This window comes from Barbus barbus (assembly GCF_936440315.1).
Source record: "Barbus barbus genome assembly, chromosome: 2".
Classification (NCBI taxonomy): Eukaryota; Metazoa; Chordata; class Actinopteri; order Cypriniformes; family Cyprinidae; genus Barbus; species Barbus barbus.
In genome coordinates this window covers 42,577,253-42,600,126 of record NC_136730.1, presented here as the reverse complement: position 1 = coordinate 42,600,126, position 22,874 = coordinate 42,577,253, and the positions used below count along the sequence as shown (strand labels likewise).

Sequence of the window (22,874 nt, the reverse complement as noted above, 5' to 3'; positions counted from 1 at the left end):
TGTTACCAGTACGGACTTGTAACCACCTCTGTTGGCTGCTATGGTTATTTTTCATATCTTATTGTATCTTCAGCTGCTAGAAACGTCTTTCTGATGATTAAAAGCTTAGCTAGACTCTTGTATTTTCAGCTGCCTCGTCTGAACAATCATTTAGAATTTATGCAATGCTATACAATGAGAAAAAACACACTTTTTATCCATTGATTCCAGTGGAAGAAGAATATGAATTTGAGGATGAACTTGCGAGAACATAACACAAGATCAGTTTTACTGTTGAAGTTCAAGTAACTTTTTGCTTGTCTGGAGTCAGAGGATTTTTCATATCAATCTGTTTTTGTTTCTCCACAGGATTTTGAGTAATAATAAAATCCAGGAACTTCTGAATGGCTCTTTCTTTGGATTGTCATCACTGGAACGACTGTAAGTTTACTCTGTGCTACTTTTCTCTGTTATATTCTCTATTTTAGAACATTTAATCGTATACACTGTTAATAGATTGTGATTAGGACAATTTCTGAGTGGTTACATCAGTTTTGTCTAAAGACTCCTTACGGACCTTTTTTCCCTTGTGAAAAAGTACATTTTATCATACTTTTAAAAAGAGGACTTATTGGTGGACATAATATACTTTTATGCCTCTCTTACATTATACTTTTTCAACTTTACTTAGTGTGTAATGCTGCAGTTTGAGCAAAAAAAAAAAAAGGTCTGCAAGGTAACAAAGCTCAATGTCCTCTCTAAAAGGAGATATTTGCTTTAACCGAAAAGGACTACAGCAAACGGCTCATTCGGAAAACTGCGCATTTTTGCCAGATATTATGAAGTCACAATTTCACTTTTAAATAATCATCGCCCACAGAATGCACAAAAAAGGGGATAAGGCCTGGTTAAAAAAAACCACGAACATTCCTCTCTGAAACGTGCTGTGAAGTCCATGCTTGCAAAGCCTCTGCATGATCCCTGAATTGGGCTCGAATTGGTATGGCAAAATTGACGCCATCATTAATATTTATTTACAGCTGAGCAGATGAAACTGGTGATTATGGTAAAGGCCATGTCATTTCCAGAACACGCTGCTAGCTAACCAATCAGAGCATGGTTCGTGTTTCAGTTAAACAGGGTGTTTAAGACAGACTGGGAACACTGTAAAAAAATGGAACGGGCTATTTACTTAATATTACACTTAAGTAGTTTTTAAGGCTTGTTTTTTTTTAGTGGAATCTACCTGAATAAATCATGTAAAATATCCTAAATTAATTAATCTATGACACAATGAATTTAATATAATTTGTGAAATGTGCTCATTTATTTTAAGTTGATTCTCAAAGTCTGTGATTTTGAGTGAGGCCTGTTTGTATTTGACTTTGAGTTATTTTGTACATTTAAAAGACTGTATACAGCCAAACAGCTCAAGTACTCCACTAGCAAAGCTACTGCTCATTGAACAAGGCTTAATGCTTTATAGGAGTAGTATCCATAACCATAAGCGCTACTCTTCTGCACAATGGAAACTTCAATGTAGAGCTGCACGATTCATCGTTAAAAGATCGCAAACTCGATTCAAACACCCACGTGATCTCATTTCTCAATGTCAACGATTCGCCCGTGTATGCCAGAGCTGTTATCTTGTAGGTAAGAAACAGTTTCTCTCAACTTCACAGTATTATTTCTGTCTTACAATTCATTCATATTATCACAGAAATACTGGGATGAAAGTTTATAGTTTGGATATAAACATTGATGTCTATAGTAGCGATTAAAATATAGCGCTTCAAATAACGTTTGTGTAGGTTACACTGTTTAGACACTAGGTGGAGACAAGTGACTGTTTAAAAATTTATTTATTGAATCATTCATTCAAGAGATTTGTTCAAAAGTGAAGTATTTGAGCGAGTCATTGAATCATTCATTCAAACTAATTTTTCATCATTTTAATATTAAAAATTGGTTTAAATATTTTCAATATATATTTTATATATTTAAATTAACAATTAAAAAAATGAATTAAACACTTTTAAACTGACTGCAGGAATTAATATTTTGTCTCAGCCTTTTGTAAGTTATGCATTAATTTAAGTTCAGAATCGTGGGAATATTGTGATCTCAATTTGAGACAAAAAAATCCAGAATCGTGCAGCTCTACTTCAATGTAACAGAAGCTCTTTCAAATGTCAAACATAGCTGAACATTAATAGATGTTTCCCTTCACTCAAAAGCGCATAAAATAGCATTTAATTTCTAAATTTACTCTCCATATCCAGCCATATGCAAAGCATGCTGGGAACTAACAATCACCTCTAAAATTAAAATAAAACTTCAAAACTGAGCTAATTCTCTTAAAATAAATGGGTAGCGTTCTTTTTTTTTTTTTTTTTTTTTTAAGTTTAATCAGTTTCTCAATTCAAGCCTCAAAACTGCTTAAGTTTCCTTTTTAAAAAAAATTTTGGAAAATACATCTCTCTTGGTTTTATTAGTAAAAAGTCCTCAATAATTTCTATACAACACTGAATCAAAATTTCTTTAATGAAATATACTCACTATTTTTAATTATCACCTTGATTTTTTTTTTTTTTTTTTATAAATTACAAGACCCACGATTCATTTTTTACAGTGAATGATGTGCTGCAGTTATGTAAACTATGTGAAAAATAATGAATTTTTGGAACAATCTGTTCTAGTTCACCCAAAAACCAAATCCAGACTTCATAAACAGGCATAATAGGACCCCTTAAAAGAATACGCTTAAGTCTGAAATGAATGTAATGCTTTCAAACACTTAATTGCGATTTTAAATGAAAATGTTTTGTAGTTTGAATTTATATGAAATGCAATTAGTGTTTTTTGACACTCTTGAGTAGGACTTAAGTACATCTTTATATGTAATTTTATAATCACGTTGTGTGCATAATTACATTTGTTAAACTAAAATACACTTGAATGCATGTTAATTTCTATTAACATATATTTGTAATTACACATTTGGGATTAGGTTGCAATTTACTACATTTAAAATTGTTGAAAATTCTTTACATGTGCTTTAGGACGTTCAGAATAAGTGTACTTCTTTAAAATCATGATAATAGATTATTAAAGGGTTACTCCACCCCAAAATGAAAATTTGAGCATTAATCACTTACCCCCATGTTGTTCAAAACCCGTAAAAGCTTCGTTCGTCTTCGGAACACAATTTAAGATATTTTGGATGAAAAGTAACACCCAAAGTACTTTGATTATTTGTCTTGAAGTTGCGATTAATTATTTAAATATGTTGTTATTATTACAATTCATAGTAAAGGGATGTCTCCTTTGATTATAATGGAAACAATCTAGTTTTGTTTTGTCACTTTTGGCATTCTGAGTTGTTCTGAAATGTTTATTTGATGTCGACATCCGGTCTCTGATGTTAGCCGTTCTTGGTCCAAGACCAGCAGGTTTTTGGGGACGGTGCAGAGCCGATTGTTCCTTCTTCTGAAGTGGACAAGGTGCTGATGTTGTCAAGCAGAAAGTGAGGTGCCAGTGAGAATCACAAGGCTGTTGGAGACCCCGAGGAGGTCATACTGAGGAGGGCTGGTCAAGTGAAAGTTAATTATAGCTGTTGCCTTCAGGGAGCACAATAGTCTGGTCTTGGCATCGGTTTACCGCTCTGCGATTCAGTGTCACTCACTGTAGCAGCGCTGATCAAATGCTGGAGCTAAATTTAGAGCTGTACATTGAAATGCCGTATTTAGTGTTGCTGTTTAGGTGCACTTTCCCTTATACTGCCGCTTGACTACACATGACCCAGATTTACAATGAACAGCAGCCGCTGACCAATAGACGTGTTCACAGAACCGGTTTCTTTCAAAGAAGAGCATTGACACAATAAGCTCTTTATTTAAAGAAAGCATTGCTTTATTTGTGCTTGCTCCATTTAAGACTTATTAATGGATTTGAATCAGGAACCATGGAAGTGCTTTACTTAAGACAGGAGTAACACATGATGTCATCCATGAGGAATTCTTCTAAAGGTGTATAGTCCATGTTCTTATTCCAGGTCTTGTTAAAGGGATACTCCACCCCAAAATGAAAATTGTCATTAGTCACTTACCCCCATGTCGTTCCAAACCCGTAAAAGCTTCGTTCGTCTTCGGAACACAATTTAAGATATTTTAGATGAAAAACGGGAGGCTTGTGATTCTCACTGCATTTAGGGCAAAAAAGCTGAATGAAAAAAGCTGAATTTTCAGCGTCGTTACTGATAAACTAATCAGCATATTAGAATGATGTGGTGTTAGAAATTATTCTAATATGCTGATTTGCTGCTTAAGAAATAAATGATTTATAATAATTATTTATATCTGCAGGGTTCTTTGAATACAAAGTTCAGAGCACCATTTCTTTGAAATGCAGGTAACACTAAGGTGTTACACGTTATTTGTACTTGCATGTAAGAACAATAAATTATGCATAATTGCTTGCAAGTAAGCCTAACCATACAGTAAGTTCATGTAGTTAGTTAATATTACTCAGTACTGAAATGTATAGCTACACTGTAACAAGGACACCTTAAAATAAAGTATAACCAAATCTTTTCTAACATTATAAATGTTTTACAGTCACTTTTGATCAACATCCTTGCTGAAAAAAACTACTATTTCAACTTAATACATTCATATATCTATACTTTTAAAATAATTAAAATAAAAATGCATTAATTTGACTAATTATATTATACAATTTTAGATTCAAATTTGGAATTAGTGCAATTTTGCATAATTTTATATTAGATTCATTCATAAATGTATTTTCCTTTACTATTAACCCATCATCATTTTTCCCCCTGAACAATTTCACAAGCATCACAGACATCTACTCACTTCAGTTTCCACCTTGTAAAACACGTTTTGTACACATGTCATGGTAGCACTAAATGAAGAGGTCTTGCAGCTTGGCTTCCTGGGCCGAGTGAGATCTGGGAATCATCTCAGGCAACAAAGAAACAGATGGACTGTCGGCTTGTGTTTTGCTTGAGCGCAAAAGTAATTGATGTTCGTTACGGTTGTGATTTGTTCTGGAACCCTGCTGCGTTCCAGCAGCCTGTAGACCTTGTCGTCTTGAGAGATGCGTGAGGAATCGAGAGCTTCCAACTGGACCATTGCATCCATGTTGAATCAAGACTCAATCTGTGCATCTGTTGATAATGTGAGGGAATTCTTCGCTTTTATGTCGGGAGAATGATGCAGTTGAGGGGATAAAGAGCTAAAGCCTTGTCTTTATAACACGTTGGAAGAGTAAACATCTTTGATCTTCCCATGCTTTGAAAGCCTGAGGAATTCATCTTCCGCTCTCTTGACGGCACGGCGGGTTTCTGCGTCTGGGCTTTCATGGCACAGTTACCTTCCAGTGCTGCTCCCTCTGTGCCCTCTCTGGCTTTCTGTTTTCACGCTTCTCTCCCGCTCCGATCCCTTCTGCCCAGAGCACAGCGCTGCTTTTGTCATTCTAATGAATCGCGCTGAAGCCAGAGATGTCAGCAGTCTGATTCACACATTATTCTCTGGCTCTTTGTCTCTGTGTCAGTGAGTTGGAGAGTGAGTGTGTGTGTGTGTGTGTGTGTGCACTCTTAGAGATTGAAGAATTGGTGAAAGCCTTTTTTTCACTTAACACTCTATGAAAGCCTGCCTTATTATTGCAGTTAAAGGTGTAGTTCATCTAAAAATGAAAAATGTAAAATTTCGTTTTAAACCTGATTGACTGTCTTCCATTGAAGTTGTTTATATACTGAAACTGAATGGGGCTTTCAATCTCCAAAATGACAAAAAAAATCATCATAAAAATATGGTCCATACAACTTGTGCCCTATATTCCAAGTCTTAAAAACTTAGGTGAAGAACAGACCAAAATTTAAGTTGCTATTCACTAAAAATCTCTATTCCTAGGACTTCTTGGTGTCATTATTTAAATGTGAATAAAAGCCTAAATAAAGTCTGTTCATCATAAGCAAATTATATCTCTTCACAAAACTTGGATTAAACTGATTTTACAATGCATTTATGACCTTTTTGGATGCATGAACTTTAAACGGAGAGACCGAAATCTCTCATATAAATATATCTTAATGAATGTCTTAAAAATAAATGATGACAATTGTAATTTTGGGGTGAACTATCTCTTTAACAGCTCATCGGAGATTGTTAATTGTTAGTGAATAACTAAAATTTGAGTCTGTTCGTCACACAGAGCTACCATGTGCTTTTCGAAGACTTGGGTGAACTGCTTTTATGATTAATGATTTATTTGGATGATTTATTTCTTTAATACTTAAATATTGTTTCAGGTAATGGCGATGTGACTACACATACATTTTGAAATGTCTTTTTAAGTCTGTCTTAATGTATTCTGGGAAGCTGCTGAAGAGCGTTTAGATTGAGTGAACTGTTTTCCCCTTCTGTCCCCTCGCTTCTCCGACCCTTGTGCAAAGGTTATGAGCAGTGCTACTGGGACGTGTGTTTACCTTTCCACTCCAGAGAACTGCCCGCTGTGACCTACAATATATAAAACTATTTTGTATCATAAGTTTGTGGGGAAAAAGTCTATGCTCACCGAGGCTGCATTTATTTGCTCAAAAATAATGTAAAATAATTACTTTGAAATAGCTGTTTTCTGTTTGAATATGTTTTAAAATGTAACTTATTCCTGCGATCAAAGCTGATTTCTCAGTCTTCAGTGTCACATGATCCTTCAGAAATCATTCTAATATGCTGATTTGCTGCTCAAGAAACATTTCTGATTATCAATGTTGAAACCAGTTGTGCTGCTTCACATTTTCATAAAATCGTGGCACGTTTTCAAATGTTGCTGTTCTTGGAGAACTCCTATAATCATTGATTTCACCTTAGTCTCTCTCGTATTGTGTGCTCCTCCATTCCACCCTCAAACCACAAATGTCGAGACTTCAAAGAGACTCGCTTGTTTAGTCTGCCTTTGACGCAGGAACTCTGTGATGGCCGACTAGCGCAGGTGTGGGCTTTGGGTATCAGTGACGGGAGCCTTTGAACTTATCCGTCCTTCCTCTTATATCAGATTCTGCGATTGTTGCACGCTTATTCGTTTTACGCTCGGTCAGTGGTGGTCAGTCAGTTTCTGCGATATTACAGTGCCCCATTATATCACTGTGCCATATGTGACTCTGGAGCACAAAACCAGTCTGAAGTCGCTGGGGTATATTTGTAGAAATAGCCAAAAATACATTGTATGGGTCAAAATTATCAATTTTTCTTTTATGCTAAAAATCATTAGGATATTAAGTAAAGATCATGTTCCATGAAGATATTTTGTAAATTTCTTACCATAAATATATCAAAACTTCATTTTTGATTAGTAATATGCATTAAGGACTTAATTTGGACAACTTTAAAGGAGATTTTCTCAGTATTTAGATTTTTTTGCACCCTTAGATTCCAGATTTTCAAATAGTTGCATCTCGGCCAAATATTGTCCGATCCTAACAAACCATACATCAATGGAAATATTATTTATTCATTCAGCTTTCAGATGATGTATAAATCTCAGTTTTGAAAAATTGACACTTAAGACTGGTTTTGTGGTCCAGGGTCACGTATTACAGTGGTCGTTTTAAGATTATAGTGTGTCATTTTCCTATAGTTTGGTGTATAATAACGTGCAGTACATCAGGATATTATTGAATCATCCAAATTGATTAATTTTGCCGATTGAGTTACAGCGTTTGAAGAGCTTCCAATCCGCATGTTACGTTACCCTGCTAAACGAGAGTGATTTATTAAGGGCTGTGCGTTTGCTTATGGCTGTTAGCTACAGCACGAAATCAAAAGGTTTGAGTGTTATACCCACTGGCATGTTTTCTGAGTTTTGAATAACCTGTTATTATAGGGTTGGGTTGGGTTGGCTCAGTTTGGCTCATGTTTGAAATTAACCAAAGGCCATTTTTTTTAAGCGTTTGATAATGTTCACTGTCTAAAATGTTTTTTTTTTCTTCACAGGGACATAAGGAACAACATAATCACACATATTGAACCAGGAGCTTTTTATGGACTTTTCGCCCTCAAAAGACTGTAAGTATTATTCCGTCTCGCTTGTGTTGACACTTTAGGTATGTTTACATGACAGCGATTGTATTTTTTTTTTTTACTTTTTGTAAAGAAACCCTACTCGCCTGCACATTCCTACAGACTGAACGCATAATGCGTACGTTCATGTCACAGTCATCTCAACTTTGTATTTTCAGAGTTGAGATGATAACGGTATTGTTTTCAAAAGTTTGTCTTTTTAGGCCCCCAAAACGTTGTTCCATAAATGAACAGTCAAAACGCATTTTTATTCCATTTCAGCTCGTTGCCAAGGCGACATTTATTTTTTCAGCTTAAATTCATGTACTAAAATAAACAAAAACTGAAATACGAAGTAATACAATTAAATGACAATAAAAATAATAAAAATAAAAACTTTATAGACGAATTAAAAAATAAAAATAAAATGATCTAATAAATAATGTAAATGTATAAATAATTTAGTAATAAATATTAATTTTATTAAAGAATAAATATTTAAAGCTTAAATCCTGCCATCGTAATTGTTGCAGTTACAAAGATTTATTTAAAATTTAATTTTTTATTGTAGTGTGTGTCTGTATGTATATGTGTGTATGTGTATATATATATATGTGTGTGTATAAATAAAAACTCTGTAGTACTGAAATAGCACTACATAAATAAAACATGTCAGGATTTAATCTTTAAAAAACGAATAATAATAATAAAAAAATAAAAACAAAATAAGAAAAATATAATATAAATAAATAATTATATATATATATATATATATATATATATATATATATATATATATATATATATATATATATATATATATATATATATGAATGTGTATAAATAAAAACTCTGTAGTACTGAAATAGCACTAGTTGACACCTCTGTTGGGGAAATGCTCTGATTCAAGTATAAACGGCTTCACCGTTGGGTGTGTGCAGCCACAGAAATAAGACATCATCTTTCTGCAGTTCTTCACTCCAGATGGACGATGTCCAGACAGCACTCTGCACAGCATGACTGATGCTATCGACTTTAACATGCCAGTACTTCTCTGTGTGTGTGTGTGTGTGAGAGAACTATTGAGAGTTGGAAAAAGAAAGGAGAGCTTGTTCTGCATTTTGTGCAGAGTGCATATGTGGCGAGCGGTTGGTTATATACGTTCTCCTGTGAGGGTTGGCGTGTATGGCGCAGCCGTGTAATATGACTCACTCCTTGCCAATATAAACTGCTCTTTGGCTGGCTAAATGGAGAAGTATGCAGCTCCCCTGTAAAAGAATTGCTGTCATCCAGACTTTTGAGAGCTTGCAGAAGATGAATTATCACAGTTTTATAGTCCAAGTTACTTTGCCAACTGTCACAGTGTCCTGAACTTTAAAAGTAATTGCTGATGCTAATTACCAAATGCATTCATTAGTCATTAGCTTGAGAAGATGATTGTGTGAGAGATGATAATATCGTGTAATCTAAAAGACGGTTTTATGTGATACTTTATTAAACTGTAAAATTATTATATTCTTAACTTCAACTAAATTAAATGTCAGGGTTTATTCTTTCATGAATTTCTTTTTTCCTTTACATTGTAGGTAATAATGCATTTTGTCCATAGAAATGTGTTTTTTACTACTGTATAGTTTATTTTAAATATCAATTTATCAGTGTTTTATTTATTTTTTTAGTTACAGCCCAGTATTTAGCAATAGTTGTATCAATTTTTTCAACTTGTAACCTGATTATACAGTACTTCTCACAAGTTTGGAAACATTGTTTGTGTTTTTAATAAAGTCTCTTTTGCTCACTGTGACTGCATTTATGCGCTCATAATTACAGTAGAAGCACTAATATTGCAATTTAAAATAACAAATTTTATTTGAAAATATTTTAAAAAGTAATTTATTCATTTGATGAAAATTGTAATTTTCCGTATCATTACTCCAGTGTCACGTGATCCTTCGGAAATCATTATTACTATTAGTAATGATGTTGAAAATTCAGCTTTGCATCAATGGAATTACATATTAAAATGTATTACAATAGAAAACAGTTATTTAAAAAAAAAATTTTTCGCAATGTGACTGTTTTACTGTATTTTTCTTCGAATAAATGGAGCATTGGGGAGCAGAAGAGACTTCATTAAAAAGATATTTAAAAATCTTAAAATGACTAAAAAGAACATTATTTTGTGTATTTGCTGTAATGCAATGTGTTTATGCGGTTTAAGGTTCAAAAAACACATTATTTTCCACATACTGTACATTATTGTTGCTCCTCTATGCTCAGCCTTTCTGAAACGCGCCGATTTTTACAAAGCTCATCGTTCTGAGAAGCGAAGCGTGCTCTGATTGGCCAGCTGTCCAGTGCGTTGTGATTGGCCGAATACCTCAAGCGTGAGACGGAAATATTACACCCATCATTGTGATGCCGTGTCCTGGCGCAACGAGACAAAAACAATAAAACCCATTTATAAACAAGGCATTTGTTGCATCCAGTGGGGACATAATTACTGATTATAAGGACTTATATTGTCTTTTTACGCGTCGCGTTGCATCGTGCCGCATAAACATTACCATGTCAGCATTCGTGATCGGAGAAACAACAAGTGCTTCTCTACACAGCTCATAACTCGGGTTTGAATCGTCAGTGGCAAATTCTTTAAATAAGAAAATATACTTACAGGCTGAGAGTCAGAAGCACCAGGCTGTCCTTGCAAAGTTGGAATTGCCCCACTTTATAGAAACAGTCTTTGTGCACAGCTGGCATTGTAGGATACTCCCAGGTTCAGGAAATAGTCCTCCGTAAAATACACTGCACACACTCTAATATTTAGGTTGAACTGTTCTGGAACAGTGTTGTAAATACAACTTAACCACTGATTTCTAGTTGTGTCCTCTTTTGGAAGCCCAAACAAAGTACTTTCACTTTCGCAGTGAAACACAGCGTCTCCACGACAAGGCGCTGGCGGCAGCAACAATACTACAGCGAGAATAACAGTTGCTTTCATTGCGTATACGTTTGGGCGGTGTTTTGCAAATCTGCCCACACCGTGACGTAGACATGTGGGGTGTTTTTAAATGAGCCGTTTTAGGGGGGCGTAGCAGAGTCTTAACTTTTATATAGAATATCTCTTTGGTTTTGAGACTTTAGTCTTTGCAACTTCAGGGATCTTATCTATGCTTGAACAGCTTGTAACAGTCCAAAGAGAAAGGAAAACTTGAAATCATATGACCCCTTTAATGTATTAATGTTTTGTATGGGTTTGATAAGGGTAGTATGCACACGGAAACATGTCAAATTGCAGATTTATGTGGTACCATGTTCTGTCTGCAATGTTCATCACCCACAGGAACTGCATTAGTAAGGGATAAAAGTAACCAATAAGGGAATAGAAGTAAAATCTTCACCATTCACCTTTTACACACACAATAATATTTTAGACCATGAAGATTAAACATTCATGCAAGGGCTTCATCAAAAACGCGAGCCTTGCATTCCTGCTGCTGTTAAGCCCTCTGGTATGATAGTCACTTCCATTTCCATCGTGAGTCACATGAGTCAAATACAGGAGCGCACAAAGGCTTTGTATTACGCTAAAACCACATTATGGGACTTGCCATTTCAGACCATTTATGGTGTTTGCTTTGTAAAGATTTGACTGATGAAGTCATACTAAGATTCATGCTTATTTTCTTCTTTTATTGTCATTCTATAATCATCTCTATGCTTTTGAATGTTGCAGTGAAGCTTGTTATAAATGAAAGTGCTGTATTTTTTATGTCTCATGCTTGTATGTCTGAAACATGTGGCTTGACATGAAAGCGAGTGATTAAATGGGGTTTAGAGACCCTTGCCAAAAACATGTTGTGTCCTGTATTAAAACTGGAAAGACTGCTGGATTGACAGGAATAATTATGTTTTGTTTTGTCTAGGATGCAATGATTGCTTGGCTGTCAGTTTTGATCAAATATAGGATCATTTCAAAATATAGATCATTTCCTAATTGGTGTTTGGTGAAGTGTCTCATGTTTTTTTATAAGGGATGTTTTGCTTAATAAAGGCAGTTATGCATGGCTATTTGGATGCTGTTGCACTCCATCAAGACCTATTAAAATTTATTGTTTATTGTTGTAATTAACTGAAATAAATCTGAAATAAAATATACTAATAGATGAAAAACTTCAACTTAAAAACCTCAATCAAAATTTGAAATGTTGCCTTAAAATAAGTTTGAAGTACTATAATTACTTAAATTAAAGCTGAAATAAATATAAATTAAACCTAGAAATAAAAAACAGCTAATAAAATTACGTAAGCACGTAATAAAATTACTAAAACTTAAACTGAAATTAAATTATGGACAATTTTTTAAATCATGTATTATGGACAATTAAAAATATCAATAAATTCTGTATTTAAATAATACTAAAGTAATTCTATTCAAGACCAGAATTCCATCAGTTATGGTGTCATTTACAGCTCAGTGGCTAAAATAATTGTTATAATAATGTTGGATAATTATAATGGATTTGCTAGATCTGTCATTTAGTTTCTTCCTGAGTTGTTAAGGCTATATTTTATGAAATCTTGTTTCCGCCACTGAAAAATGTTGCAATTGCTTTTTAAAATTTTTTTAATCTCACAATTCTAACTTTTTTCTCGCAATTACAAATTTCACAGTTTTCACAAATGCAACATATAAACTCGCAATTGCAAGAAAAAAAAAATCTGAATTCTAGTTTATATCATGCAATTTTGAGAAAAGAAGAATTGTGAGAAAGTCGCAGTTACTTTCTTTATTTTTTTTCAGTGCAGAAATGGACTTCCTTAGTATTTAGATAGGAAGAGTAGTATTAAAATATTTGAAGATGTTTCAAATTGCATGTGCTTTGTATGTATTAGCTGTTTCTGTTAACCCAATTTTCTGAAATGTTTCATATTTGGACAAACCCAGGTAAGAAATGTTGAATAATAGTGCCTGTTTACTCAACGCTTTCTCTTATCTTTTGTACCTTGCAGAGACTTGTCCAAAAACCTGATCGGCTGCCTCCACGTGGACATCTTTAAAGGCCTCACAAACCTTGTTAAACTGTAAGTCATGCTTTTATCTCTACTATATGAACTTAAAATGGGGAATTTGTGGAAATACCGCTTTTTCATCATAAAGAAATAAATTCATGTAAATATGGATTGTTTATAGTGTCATAAACCACATTCATAGCAGCAAAATCACATGCTTTTAGTGAAAAATTAATCTGGCAATGCACATTTAACCCATTTTAATGTAAAATACCATCCATCTTATAATGCATTGCAAGTTATACTCATCTATCCATTTATCAGTCTGTCAATCCATCCATGTTTATCTGCAGATATTCATATTAGGTTGTGATGATGATGAATACAAATGTCATTGGCGTTTGGCTGAGATTCATTAGCCTAATTACCCTTCACAGAAAGCTAAAGCTGGTAACAGGTGTTGTTAGATGAGCGTATTAACGCTGCCATCCCGTGAGCGCAGCGACAGCTGCTGGAGTAACTGTGAGCGTCGTCTTCACCTGCTAAAGGTGAAGATTACAACCGAACCAGTCATTTCAATTAAGAAAGCAGCTGAAACTCAACAGATTTCGCCCCAAACAGATGTGATATCAAGGGTAAATAGGACAAATTGAAAACATAAACTGTTTGTAATGAGGTGCTTTAGTTTAATATGTTAATAGATCCCACTTGAATAAATGGGACCAGAATTACAGTCCTTAAAGGAGCAGTTGGAGCTCTCGGGAAAATGCTAACTTTAGCCTGATTGCACTGAAAGCGAACGTCCCACCCCTCCCTGCAATCGCCGTCCAAACAGCAGAATACCAGAGACAACATTAAATTACTACAATAGGCTAATTAATTTCCAATTACAGCCCTCGCGCCCTCCCTGCTCTGCACATTTCATATGTACTGTATATCTTATCACATCCGACGGTTGTTCTGTTCGACCGCAAGTCATAAGCGCCCTGCGAAGTGGACATCACCAGATACTCCAGCATGATTCCAGTTCAGTTATAAATACAGATAAATCCATTTAGACCTCTTAACTTAATGATTGCTATTGGGATGTGAAGAGACTTTCAACCAGAATAACAAAAAATGTTTCTGAAGACAATCACCCATAGCACATTTAAGGTTTTTTTTTTTTTTTTTTTCAGCAAATATGACATCCTTTGCCCCAGAGGTTATGAAAGTTGTCCACAAAACATTAAAATAATTTTGCACAGTTTTCACAGATGTCCAGAGCAGTGTGTGATGTTTCATAATAGTAGTAATAATAATAATAATCCATTTAATTTATCAGCACCTCTCAAGACACTCTAGGAAACTATATAAAAACTATACTATAAAAACAAAGCAGGTTTATTTTAGTATCATTGAGGTAGTTTTTATTAATATTTATTTTTATATTTTCTGTTTTAATTTTAGTTGACGTTTTAGTAAATTTGTTTTTGTTTGTAATTAATTTTATTTTAAATATATATATATATTTTTTTTAGTATTTGGTATGTTTATTTCTATTTAAAAAAATTTTGCACATTTAATATTTTTAGTACATCAAAATAGACTAAATCAACATGAGAAATGTTGATACTACCCGTCATAAAATAAATCAAATTAAAAAGAAAATTTAAATGAAAATAAAAATAAAAAATTATTTTATTTCAAGTAACATATTTTAAGGTTTTAGCTAACTTTTAATAATCCCGAAACCAAGATTATTTTGGAGTATATTTTACAAGAAAATAATATTTTCATTTTTCATGTTTAATTCTATCTGTTGCATGCGGTGATATTTAGTGCAAAAATTCCTCATGATATATCAGTTTTTATTTAGAGTGGTACATTTTGCTCAATTCCCTCTTTTGTATTGCAGTAATCTTTCGGAGAACAAGTTTTCTTCACTGTCTCAAGGGATTTTCGACAGCCTTGGCTCTCTGAAAATGCTGTAAGTATTTTGTTATACTTTGCATCATTTGCACATTAAATGACCCAGAGTCTGTAGAAAGGAATGCTCTTGTGATCTTGTCATTGGCTCTGATGTAGTTTTTATGATTTTTGAACATGCTGTATGCATTTTTAGGGAGTTTGTTAGCCCTTATCTTCTGTGCGACTGTAACCTGCAATGGCTGGTGGTCTGGATCAAAGAGAAGGCGATAGGGGTGAAGGAGACTTGCTGCTCGTTCCCTCGCTCCCTACAGGGTGAGCTGATAACCTCGCTCAGGCCCGAAACACTCACCTGTGGTAAGAATACACAATCACCATCATAGTGGAGATTCTCCGCTAACTTCTGTTGTTTAAACTGAACCATCACACAAATTATATTTTAATTTATCTACTTTAATGCATTTCTTTTTTTCTTAATATATCTTTAAATATTTTTAAATAGTATTTTCTTGTAATTTGTTTTATTTAAATGTAAATTTATTGATATGGTTAACAATAACAACACTGCATACATGAGCAAACAGGTCAGGTTTTGCCTAAATGATTAGCAAACAGAAACTAGATTAAAGGCGATAAGTGGCTTATTTTGTTATATTTTAATGACGTGAAGTCTGAAAAGGGTAACCAGACCCTAGCTTTCCGTGACCTTTGACATACTGCACATTAAATCTCTAATCTTTTTTAGTAAAATTACACTGTTTCTAATAGTCTAATATCTAAATTAGTGAAAAAAAGAATACATGATTGGTTCCCGAAAAACGCTCAAAACCATTGATTTCCTGTTCTTTTACTAATACAGACACGCTCTCCTCCACCAAAAGCAAAGTAATCCTGCTATAAAAGACCTTCAGCCTTCGTTCAGGCCTCTTGTTTGTTGATTTTGGACTTTTGTAACCGTAGCTTGTGCAAGAACTACACTGAAACTGCTCTCAGATCACTCATTAATGTCAGCTTTTGCACATAGCAGTCATCTGTGGCTCACCACAGTGCTTTTGTTTTTCTCCCTTCTCTATTTTAGACGCTCCTCTAGAGCTTCCCTCCTTCCAGATGACTCCGTCCCAGCATCAGATCGTCTTCCAGGGAGACAGCCTGCCGTTTCAGTGCATGGCCTCTTTCGTGGACGAGGACATGCAGGTTCTGTGGTATCAGGACGGGAAGATGGTGGAACCTGATGCCACTCAGGGCATCTACATCGAGAAAAGCATGGTGCAGAATTGCTCTTTAATAGCCAGGTAATAGAAGCCAGCCGTGAAGGAGATACCAAACCCAATACCCACTGCAGAATGGCACTAGATATGCATGAATCACACTATGAGCAGTGTTTGCCTTGGAGCGTGACGATACATATACCTGAAATATAAACTCACACTTGATCTATCATCATTGTGCTGGAAAATGCCAGAACTTAAAAAAGCCATGCATTGTTCTTAAAGGAAGAAAAATGTAGGTTGTGCAGCAACAGTATATCCTGCCAAAGCATCCTTTTGAATACCGCAGCTATTTTAGTAATAATAATAAGTTTTAGTTTTCTCGTTTATTTTAGCTTCAATTGAAGTAATTCTATTTTATTTTACTTATTTTTTTACTGGTGCTGCCATTAAACAAATATTAAAAATATACTGTTTTTGTTGTTTCTACATTAATTTGAAGAATAAATGTGAAATTATTACAATATAAAAGTATATTTAAAAAGCTTAATGTTAGGTGGGATTAATTGCAATTATTTGCGATTAATTTCAGAAAAACGTGATTTAATATTTTTTTTTTATCAATTGGCAGCACTGTTTTTTTTTTTTACTACTTTTGTTCTCCTAAGGAGACATATATTTATATAATTTTTTTTTATTTTAGTAATTTTAGTACTTCATCTAAAACTTATTTATTTAAAGAAATGTATTTAAAAGAAACATCTATATCTGTCTGTCTGTCTGTACATGTACATATACATGTGTGTGTGTGTGTATATTACTGTGTGTATATTATTATAAACTCAATCCTGATTTTTCTTTGAGTTCAATCTATATGTTATCTATATAGCAAAATCTGCAGCTAAATTATTTCTGTATAGCTCATTTATTTTTCAATTTTAATACTTTAACTAAAACTTGTTTCAATTAATTTTCAAGGCACATTTCTTATTTTTTAGGTTTTCATATAATATTTTTTAAGTTTTTAATTATTATTTTTTTCAGCTTTATTTCAGAAGTTTTGTAATGGTTTTACTTTGTTTCAATGAACAATAACACTGTTATATACTAAAATCTGAATGCTAAATTCATAATCTTGGCTTTTCTCCCAGAGCAACAGTTTTTGTCTCGTTTGATTCGTTCTCTCACAGCGCCTTGACCATTTCCAACATCCAGCCGGGATTCACTGGGAACTGGGAGTGTCGCGTGCGCACCAGTCGAGGAAACAACACTAGGACGGTCCACATCGTGGTTCTGGAGAGCTCTGCCAAATACTGCTTGCCAGATCGGGTGTCAAACAACAAGGGCGAGTACAGGTGAGTCCAGGCCAGGGCACATCTGATGTCTAGTGCTCAAAGTTTGGAGTCGCTAAGATGATTTTAGAAGTCTCTACTGCTCACTAAGGCTGCTTATTTGATCAAAATAGAGTAAAAACTGAAATATTATTACAATTTAAAATGCCTTTTTTTCCTATTGTAATACATTTTAAAATGTAATTTATTCCTTTGATGCAAAGCTATATTTTCAGCATCATTACTCCAGTGTCACATGATCCTTCAGAAATCATTCCAATATGCCGATTTATTGCTCAAGAAACATTTCTTATTAGTATCCGTTTTGAAAATCATGCTGCTTATTTAATTAAATGGATTCTTCGATGAATACAAAGTTAAACAAAAAGCATTTATTTGAAATATAAATCTTTTCTAGCATTATAAGTGTCTTTACTGTCACTTTTGGTTAATTCAATGCATCCTGACTGAATAAAAGTAGTAATTTCTTTAATAAAAAACTTAAACTTTGCATTAGTAAAGGTGTTGAAAGTAAACAAAAAGACATATTAGCTTAGATTTAGATAGAGTCAGTTGTGTGTACTGATTGCTGAAGATAGCAAAACAATGTTCAGCTTCCTGTATTTTGTTAGCTCTTCGCTGCGCTCTAGTGGTAACAGATCTAAGTGATATGTATTACAGCACAAGCTTAAACTTTCATTTATTTATAGACTTATTTTTTCATTGCATATTGTTAAATCAAAACAGATATATTCCCATTTAAGGCTATTTATTTCTATGCAACATCACAGACAAATTGGTACTTCCTTTGTTGTGCATGAACGTATTGAACGTGTCTGTATGCAGATGGCCTCGGACACTGGCTGGCATTACGGCGTACTTGCCCTGTAAACGGCAGGTGAGCGGAGCTGGCATTTACTCGGGCAGCTCGGCGGAAGATCGACGCGCGCGGAGGCGTTGTGGCCGCAGCGGACAGTGGGCAGAGGATGACTACTCGCGCTGTGAATATATGAAGGACGTCACACGTGTGCTTTATATCATCAACCAGGTAGATAAGTGTAACTTTGCATCGGGCAAAGCAGTTGAGCCATACAGTATTCTGTGTTTAATCCTCATCATGCATTTTTTTTAGTGGTTTATGTCAGACATATTTGATTCTTCTGTGATTGTTCTTATTTTCTTTCAAATCTTTCTCTTTTTTTTTTTCTCGTATGTCAGATGCCTCTGAATCTGACCAATGCGGTTCAGACGGCGCAGCAGCTGTTGGCCTACACCGCAGAGGCGCCCAACTTCTCTGACAAGGTGGATGTGATCTTTGTAGCCGAGATGATCGAGAAGATCAGCAAGTTTGCAGAGAAGTATAAAGAGGTGAGTCAAATCAAATCAAGTCATATAGGGCCTGTTCTGAATAATGTTTCTTTTCTTTTTGTTTTTCTCTGTGCTACGCAATAGTCAAAACTTTTAACTGATCTGTGATCAGCTTCTCTCACATAAACACTTCAACAATCATTCTGAGACCAATCACATAAGGCCTCAGATCCAGGGAATTTAAAGCAGCGGGGGCCTCAAAATGACAAAACAACCATTAAAGGTGCCATAGAATGGAAAACTGTATTTACCTTGGCATAGTTGAATAATAAGAGTTCTGTACATGGAAATGACATACAGTGAGCCTCAAACACCATTGATTCCTCCTTACGTAAACCTCGTTTGTGCAAAAGACCACTGAAAAATAGGCGAATCCCAATATAACACCGACTGTGACGTTATAGTCGGGATCACTATGCAAATGAATAAACATTAGCGTATACCAGCCCATGTTCTAGGCCAGCCGGACCTGCACAGCCGAATCATCAATGCAGTGTTGCCAGATTTTGCTATTAAAACAAACAAAAACCGATATATATATATATAAACAAAAATAAACCAAAATTATTTAGAATCTTTTGCAATTAAGATAAAGATATTGCCGACCCAACATCCTTCTTTATTAACTTTCTAAAGTGTCAAAAAAGTGGAAAAGACAAGAAAAAACGCTTATAACAGCTGGATCTGGCAACACAGAGGCTGCGCCCGCGCTCTCACTCACAACTCTCTCTCAAGCCTCGTTCACTCCACCAGCGTCTCGCAGCGATCATGTTCATACCACGGACACAATCTGTATCTTCATCTGATACAGGCTCAAACATATAAGGTTGGATGCCTAATCTCTCCATCGTTCACGCCGGACAGTAGAGATCTGTTTGCTGTGTGAGCTACTGAAATGAGCAGCACTGTGAAACAGCCATTCATGACCCTTCCAGATAAGGAAATAGCAGACCATTTCATTCTAGGGAGGAATCCTAGGGTTGTAAATGGACATGTTAAACCATTTCTGCAGAATTTTTGCCCTTACCAAAGCTGCATACTTTCTCAGTTAAAATGAGGCGCAGATAGGATCAGAATGGAGGGATCTGAACACTGGGCCACAGAGGAACATAGAAACTGTTTTTCAGGATCAGGTTGCACTTCACTCAGTGTTGAGGGGAAATGTTATCATGTAACACCTGCGCAGGGATCTGGACCGTCATTCAGCGTCTCACATATTGCAAGGGCACCTTATTAAATTTGACTCTCCTCACGATTTTGCATGGGTTATGTGATTTTGTTTAGGAATTTAGGTTGCGTTGAATTGACAAAGAACAGGCTGTTTAGTGCTCCAGCGTATTGTTTTTGATAACATTCAGAATTTTGTGTTCCTCCAGTGTGGGACCAGTAATCACAGTTTGGTTCTTCCGGAAAACATGAACTCATTCACATTTTTCTGAGTGTGATGTCAGGTTCAGTTGATTTCAGGAATGCCGTTGTGAAGCAGTCAAGAGTTATTAGGATGCAGTGTGTTTGTGGGTATAATGTCGGCCTGGAGGGATTCATCAGTGTTGTGGAGTGGGTGTGCATGCATTGCATTGTCTCTAACTGCATTTCCTCTCTCAGCTGGGAGATGTGATGGTGGATATCTCCAGTAATCTGATGCTGGCTGATGAGCGAGTGTTATGGATGGCTCAGAGGGAGGCGCGAGCTTGCTCACGTATCGTTGAGTGCCTGCAGAGAATTGCCGTTCTCCGAATCAGTAACGGGGCTCTGGCCTATTCTACTGTGAGTACTGAGAAAATCATTTCAATTGTGCATTTTGACTCTGTTTTAAATAGTCTGTTCATGCTCTTGATTATGTGAGGGTTTTTTATTTTTATTTGTAATTAGCTTTTATTTTTATATTTTCAGTTTTAAATGTATTTTTAGTTTAATTTCTTATGCTTTGGTTATTTTTCTTAGTTTTTTTTCTCCCCCCAAGTGTTCTTTATCTAATATTTATATTTTGTTTTATGTCTTTTCTTATTTTTATTAACTAAAATGTAAAAGTGTTAACCCCTCCAGAATGCTTGGCCACTTGTGAATTTCATTGCAGGTACATTATTGTAGATGAGATTTCTTTGCTTTTACAAATTAAGGTACAATCCAAAATTATTTCATTGATCACTTCGAGATTAGGTCTCTTGATTACAGTACAGGGTTAGTACGTTTAGACGAGATGTGTGCAGGTTATAAAAATAATAAATCCTATTTTTTTTCAGCAGTTGAACAGTTTATATAATTTATTTCAACTGAAAACAATTTATATTTTCAAATACAAAACATACGTTACGCTACATAAGTCTCTTCTGCTTCCAAAGGCTGCAATTATGTGATCTAAAATAAATCAAAACAGTAATATTGTGAATGTTTTTTGCAATTTTCAAAAGCTATTTCATATATGAATATATTTTAAAATGTAATTAATTTATGTGATCAAAACTACATTTTCAGCATCATTCCTCCAGTCTTCAGCGTCACATGATCCTTCAGAAATCATTCTAATATGCTGATTTGCTGCTCAAGAAACATTTCTGGTTATTATGAATGTTGAAAACAGTTGTGCTGCTTCATATTTATTTGGAAACCATGATACATTTTAAATTTATTTTAAATAGAAATCTTGGACCCACTTTGTCAAGTGTCTTTAACTACTGTGTACTGACAATGAAAAAAAAATAATAATTTGTAATTAATTCCTGTATTTACATCTATAAGTATACTTTTGAACCAACTTCTAGCCCTTAAACCTAACCAAATCACCAAACCTGTCCCTAACCTCAGCCAGATCCCACCTCAATAGCAGCAAAAGTGTTTTGCAATACAATATGACCAAAATAAGCACATTCTACGTAGCACATAGTTAAAGACACCTAATATAAAGTGGGAACAGAATCTTTTGTAACATCATAAATGCTGTCACTTTTCACCAATTTTATGCATCCTTGCTGAATAAAAGTAACAAGGTTTTTTTCTGTTTAAATTTTTCTGGACTTTTTAATGGTAAAATAAAATTGTATTAATCAGAAAGCATGTCTAGCTAATTAAAATCATAAAACTTAATTTAACATCAATTTATTAAAAGTTGAACGAAAATTGCATGTTTAGGGCCCTATGAAATGTTTTATTTTTTTCCATCCTTGTGTTTTATTGTTACCAAATTCTGTGTTTTGCATGTCTAATTATTTGAAAGCATAAAAACAAGTTTAATTTATTCTTACAATAGCCCTATGATTTTTTTCCCTCAGAAATTCAGCAATTTTTAAGGCATAAAACATTCATTTAATTTATCTTTTAATGAATGAAAATTAAACACATTTTATTTTTTGGAAAATAAAGGGAATTTAATATTACAATTAAAAACATTGAAGAAATATTGAATGATTATCCTTTAAAAATAAGGTTTTAATAATTTTAGTAGTAGCCTATTGCATACATTCTGCTGAACATTAGTAATGTTGGCTATTTCTGCCGCAATGACTTCAAGGTAAACCAAACTTTTATTTTGTCGGGTTTCTGTGTGCATATGATATGAGGATAGTTTTACTCAAATGAAACGGTCAAAGTGACTCTGAGCAGTTCTGGAGATGTTGTTCATGTCCTCATTAGTGAGACGACAGATGCTAATATCACCGCAAGCGGGGTGCTGCTGGCAGGGGAAATACTGGAGTAGTTTGAAAGAGACCTGGTGTTCACAGTCCTTCAGTAACGTGAATGATATTGTAACCCTTCTTCTTTATTCTCATCTGTTTCGCCAGAACTCTCGTAACATTGCTCTGGAGGCTCATGCCATCAAGGCCAGCAGCTTCAATGGAATGACCTGCACTCTGTTCCAGAAGCTCTCACCGGACCGCACGGCCGTGGCCCATTTCTCTCCCAGAGACCCCGACATCAACCTGGAGCGCCAGCTCAGCTTCAAATGCAACGTGACCAGCAACCTGTCTGCACTGGCTCTCAAAGTA

The 22,874-nt window shown here is 34.8% G+C and overlaps 1 protein-coding gene across 1 annotated transcript in view; it reads left to right on the top strand.

The window, feature by feature from the left end:
- The window catches only part of adgra3 (adhesion G protein-coupled receptor A3), a 45,240-nt gene that overhangs the window by 9,125 nt on the left and 13,241 nt on the right, over positions 1–22,874 (top strand). The window contains exons 2-12 of the mRNA XM_079433842.1: positions 349–420; positions 7,998–8,069; positions 13,077–13,148; positions 14,974–15,045; positions 15,181–15,341; positions 16,063–16,276; positions 17,383–17,547; positions 18,370–18,571; positions 18,742–18,891; positions 20,497–20,658; positions 22,671–22,871. Coding sequence (XP_079289968.1) covers positions 349–420; positions 7,998–8,069; positions 13,077–13,148; positions 14,974–15,045; positions 15,181–15,341; positions 16,063–16,276; positions 17,383–17,547; positions 18,370–18,571; positions 18,742–18,891; positions 20,497–20,658; positions 22,671–22,871 — 1,543 coding nt within the window. The remainder of the gene's footprint in view (positions 1–348; positions 421–7,997; positions 8,070–13,076; positions 13,149–14,973; positions 15,046–15,180; positions 15,342–16,062; positions 16,277–17,382; positions 17,548–18,369; positions 18,572–18,741; positions 18,892–20,496; positions 20,659–22,670; positions 22,872–22,874) is intronic.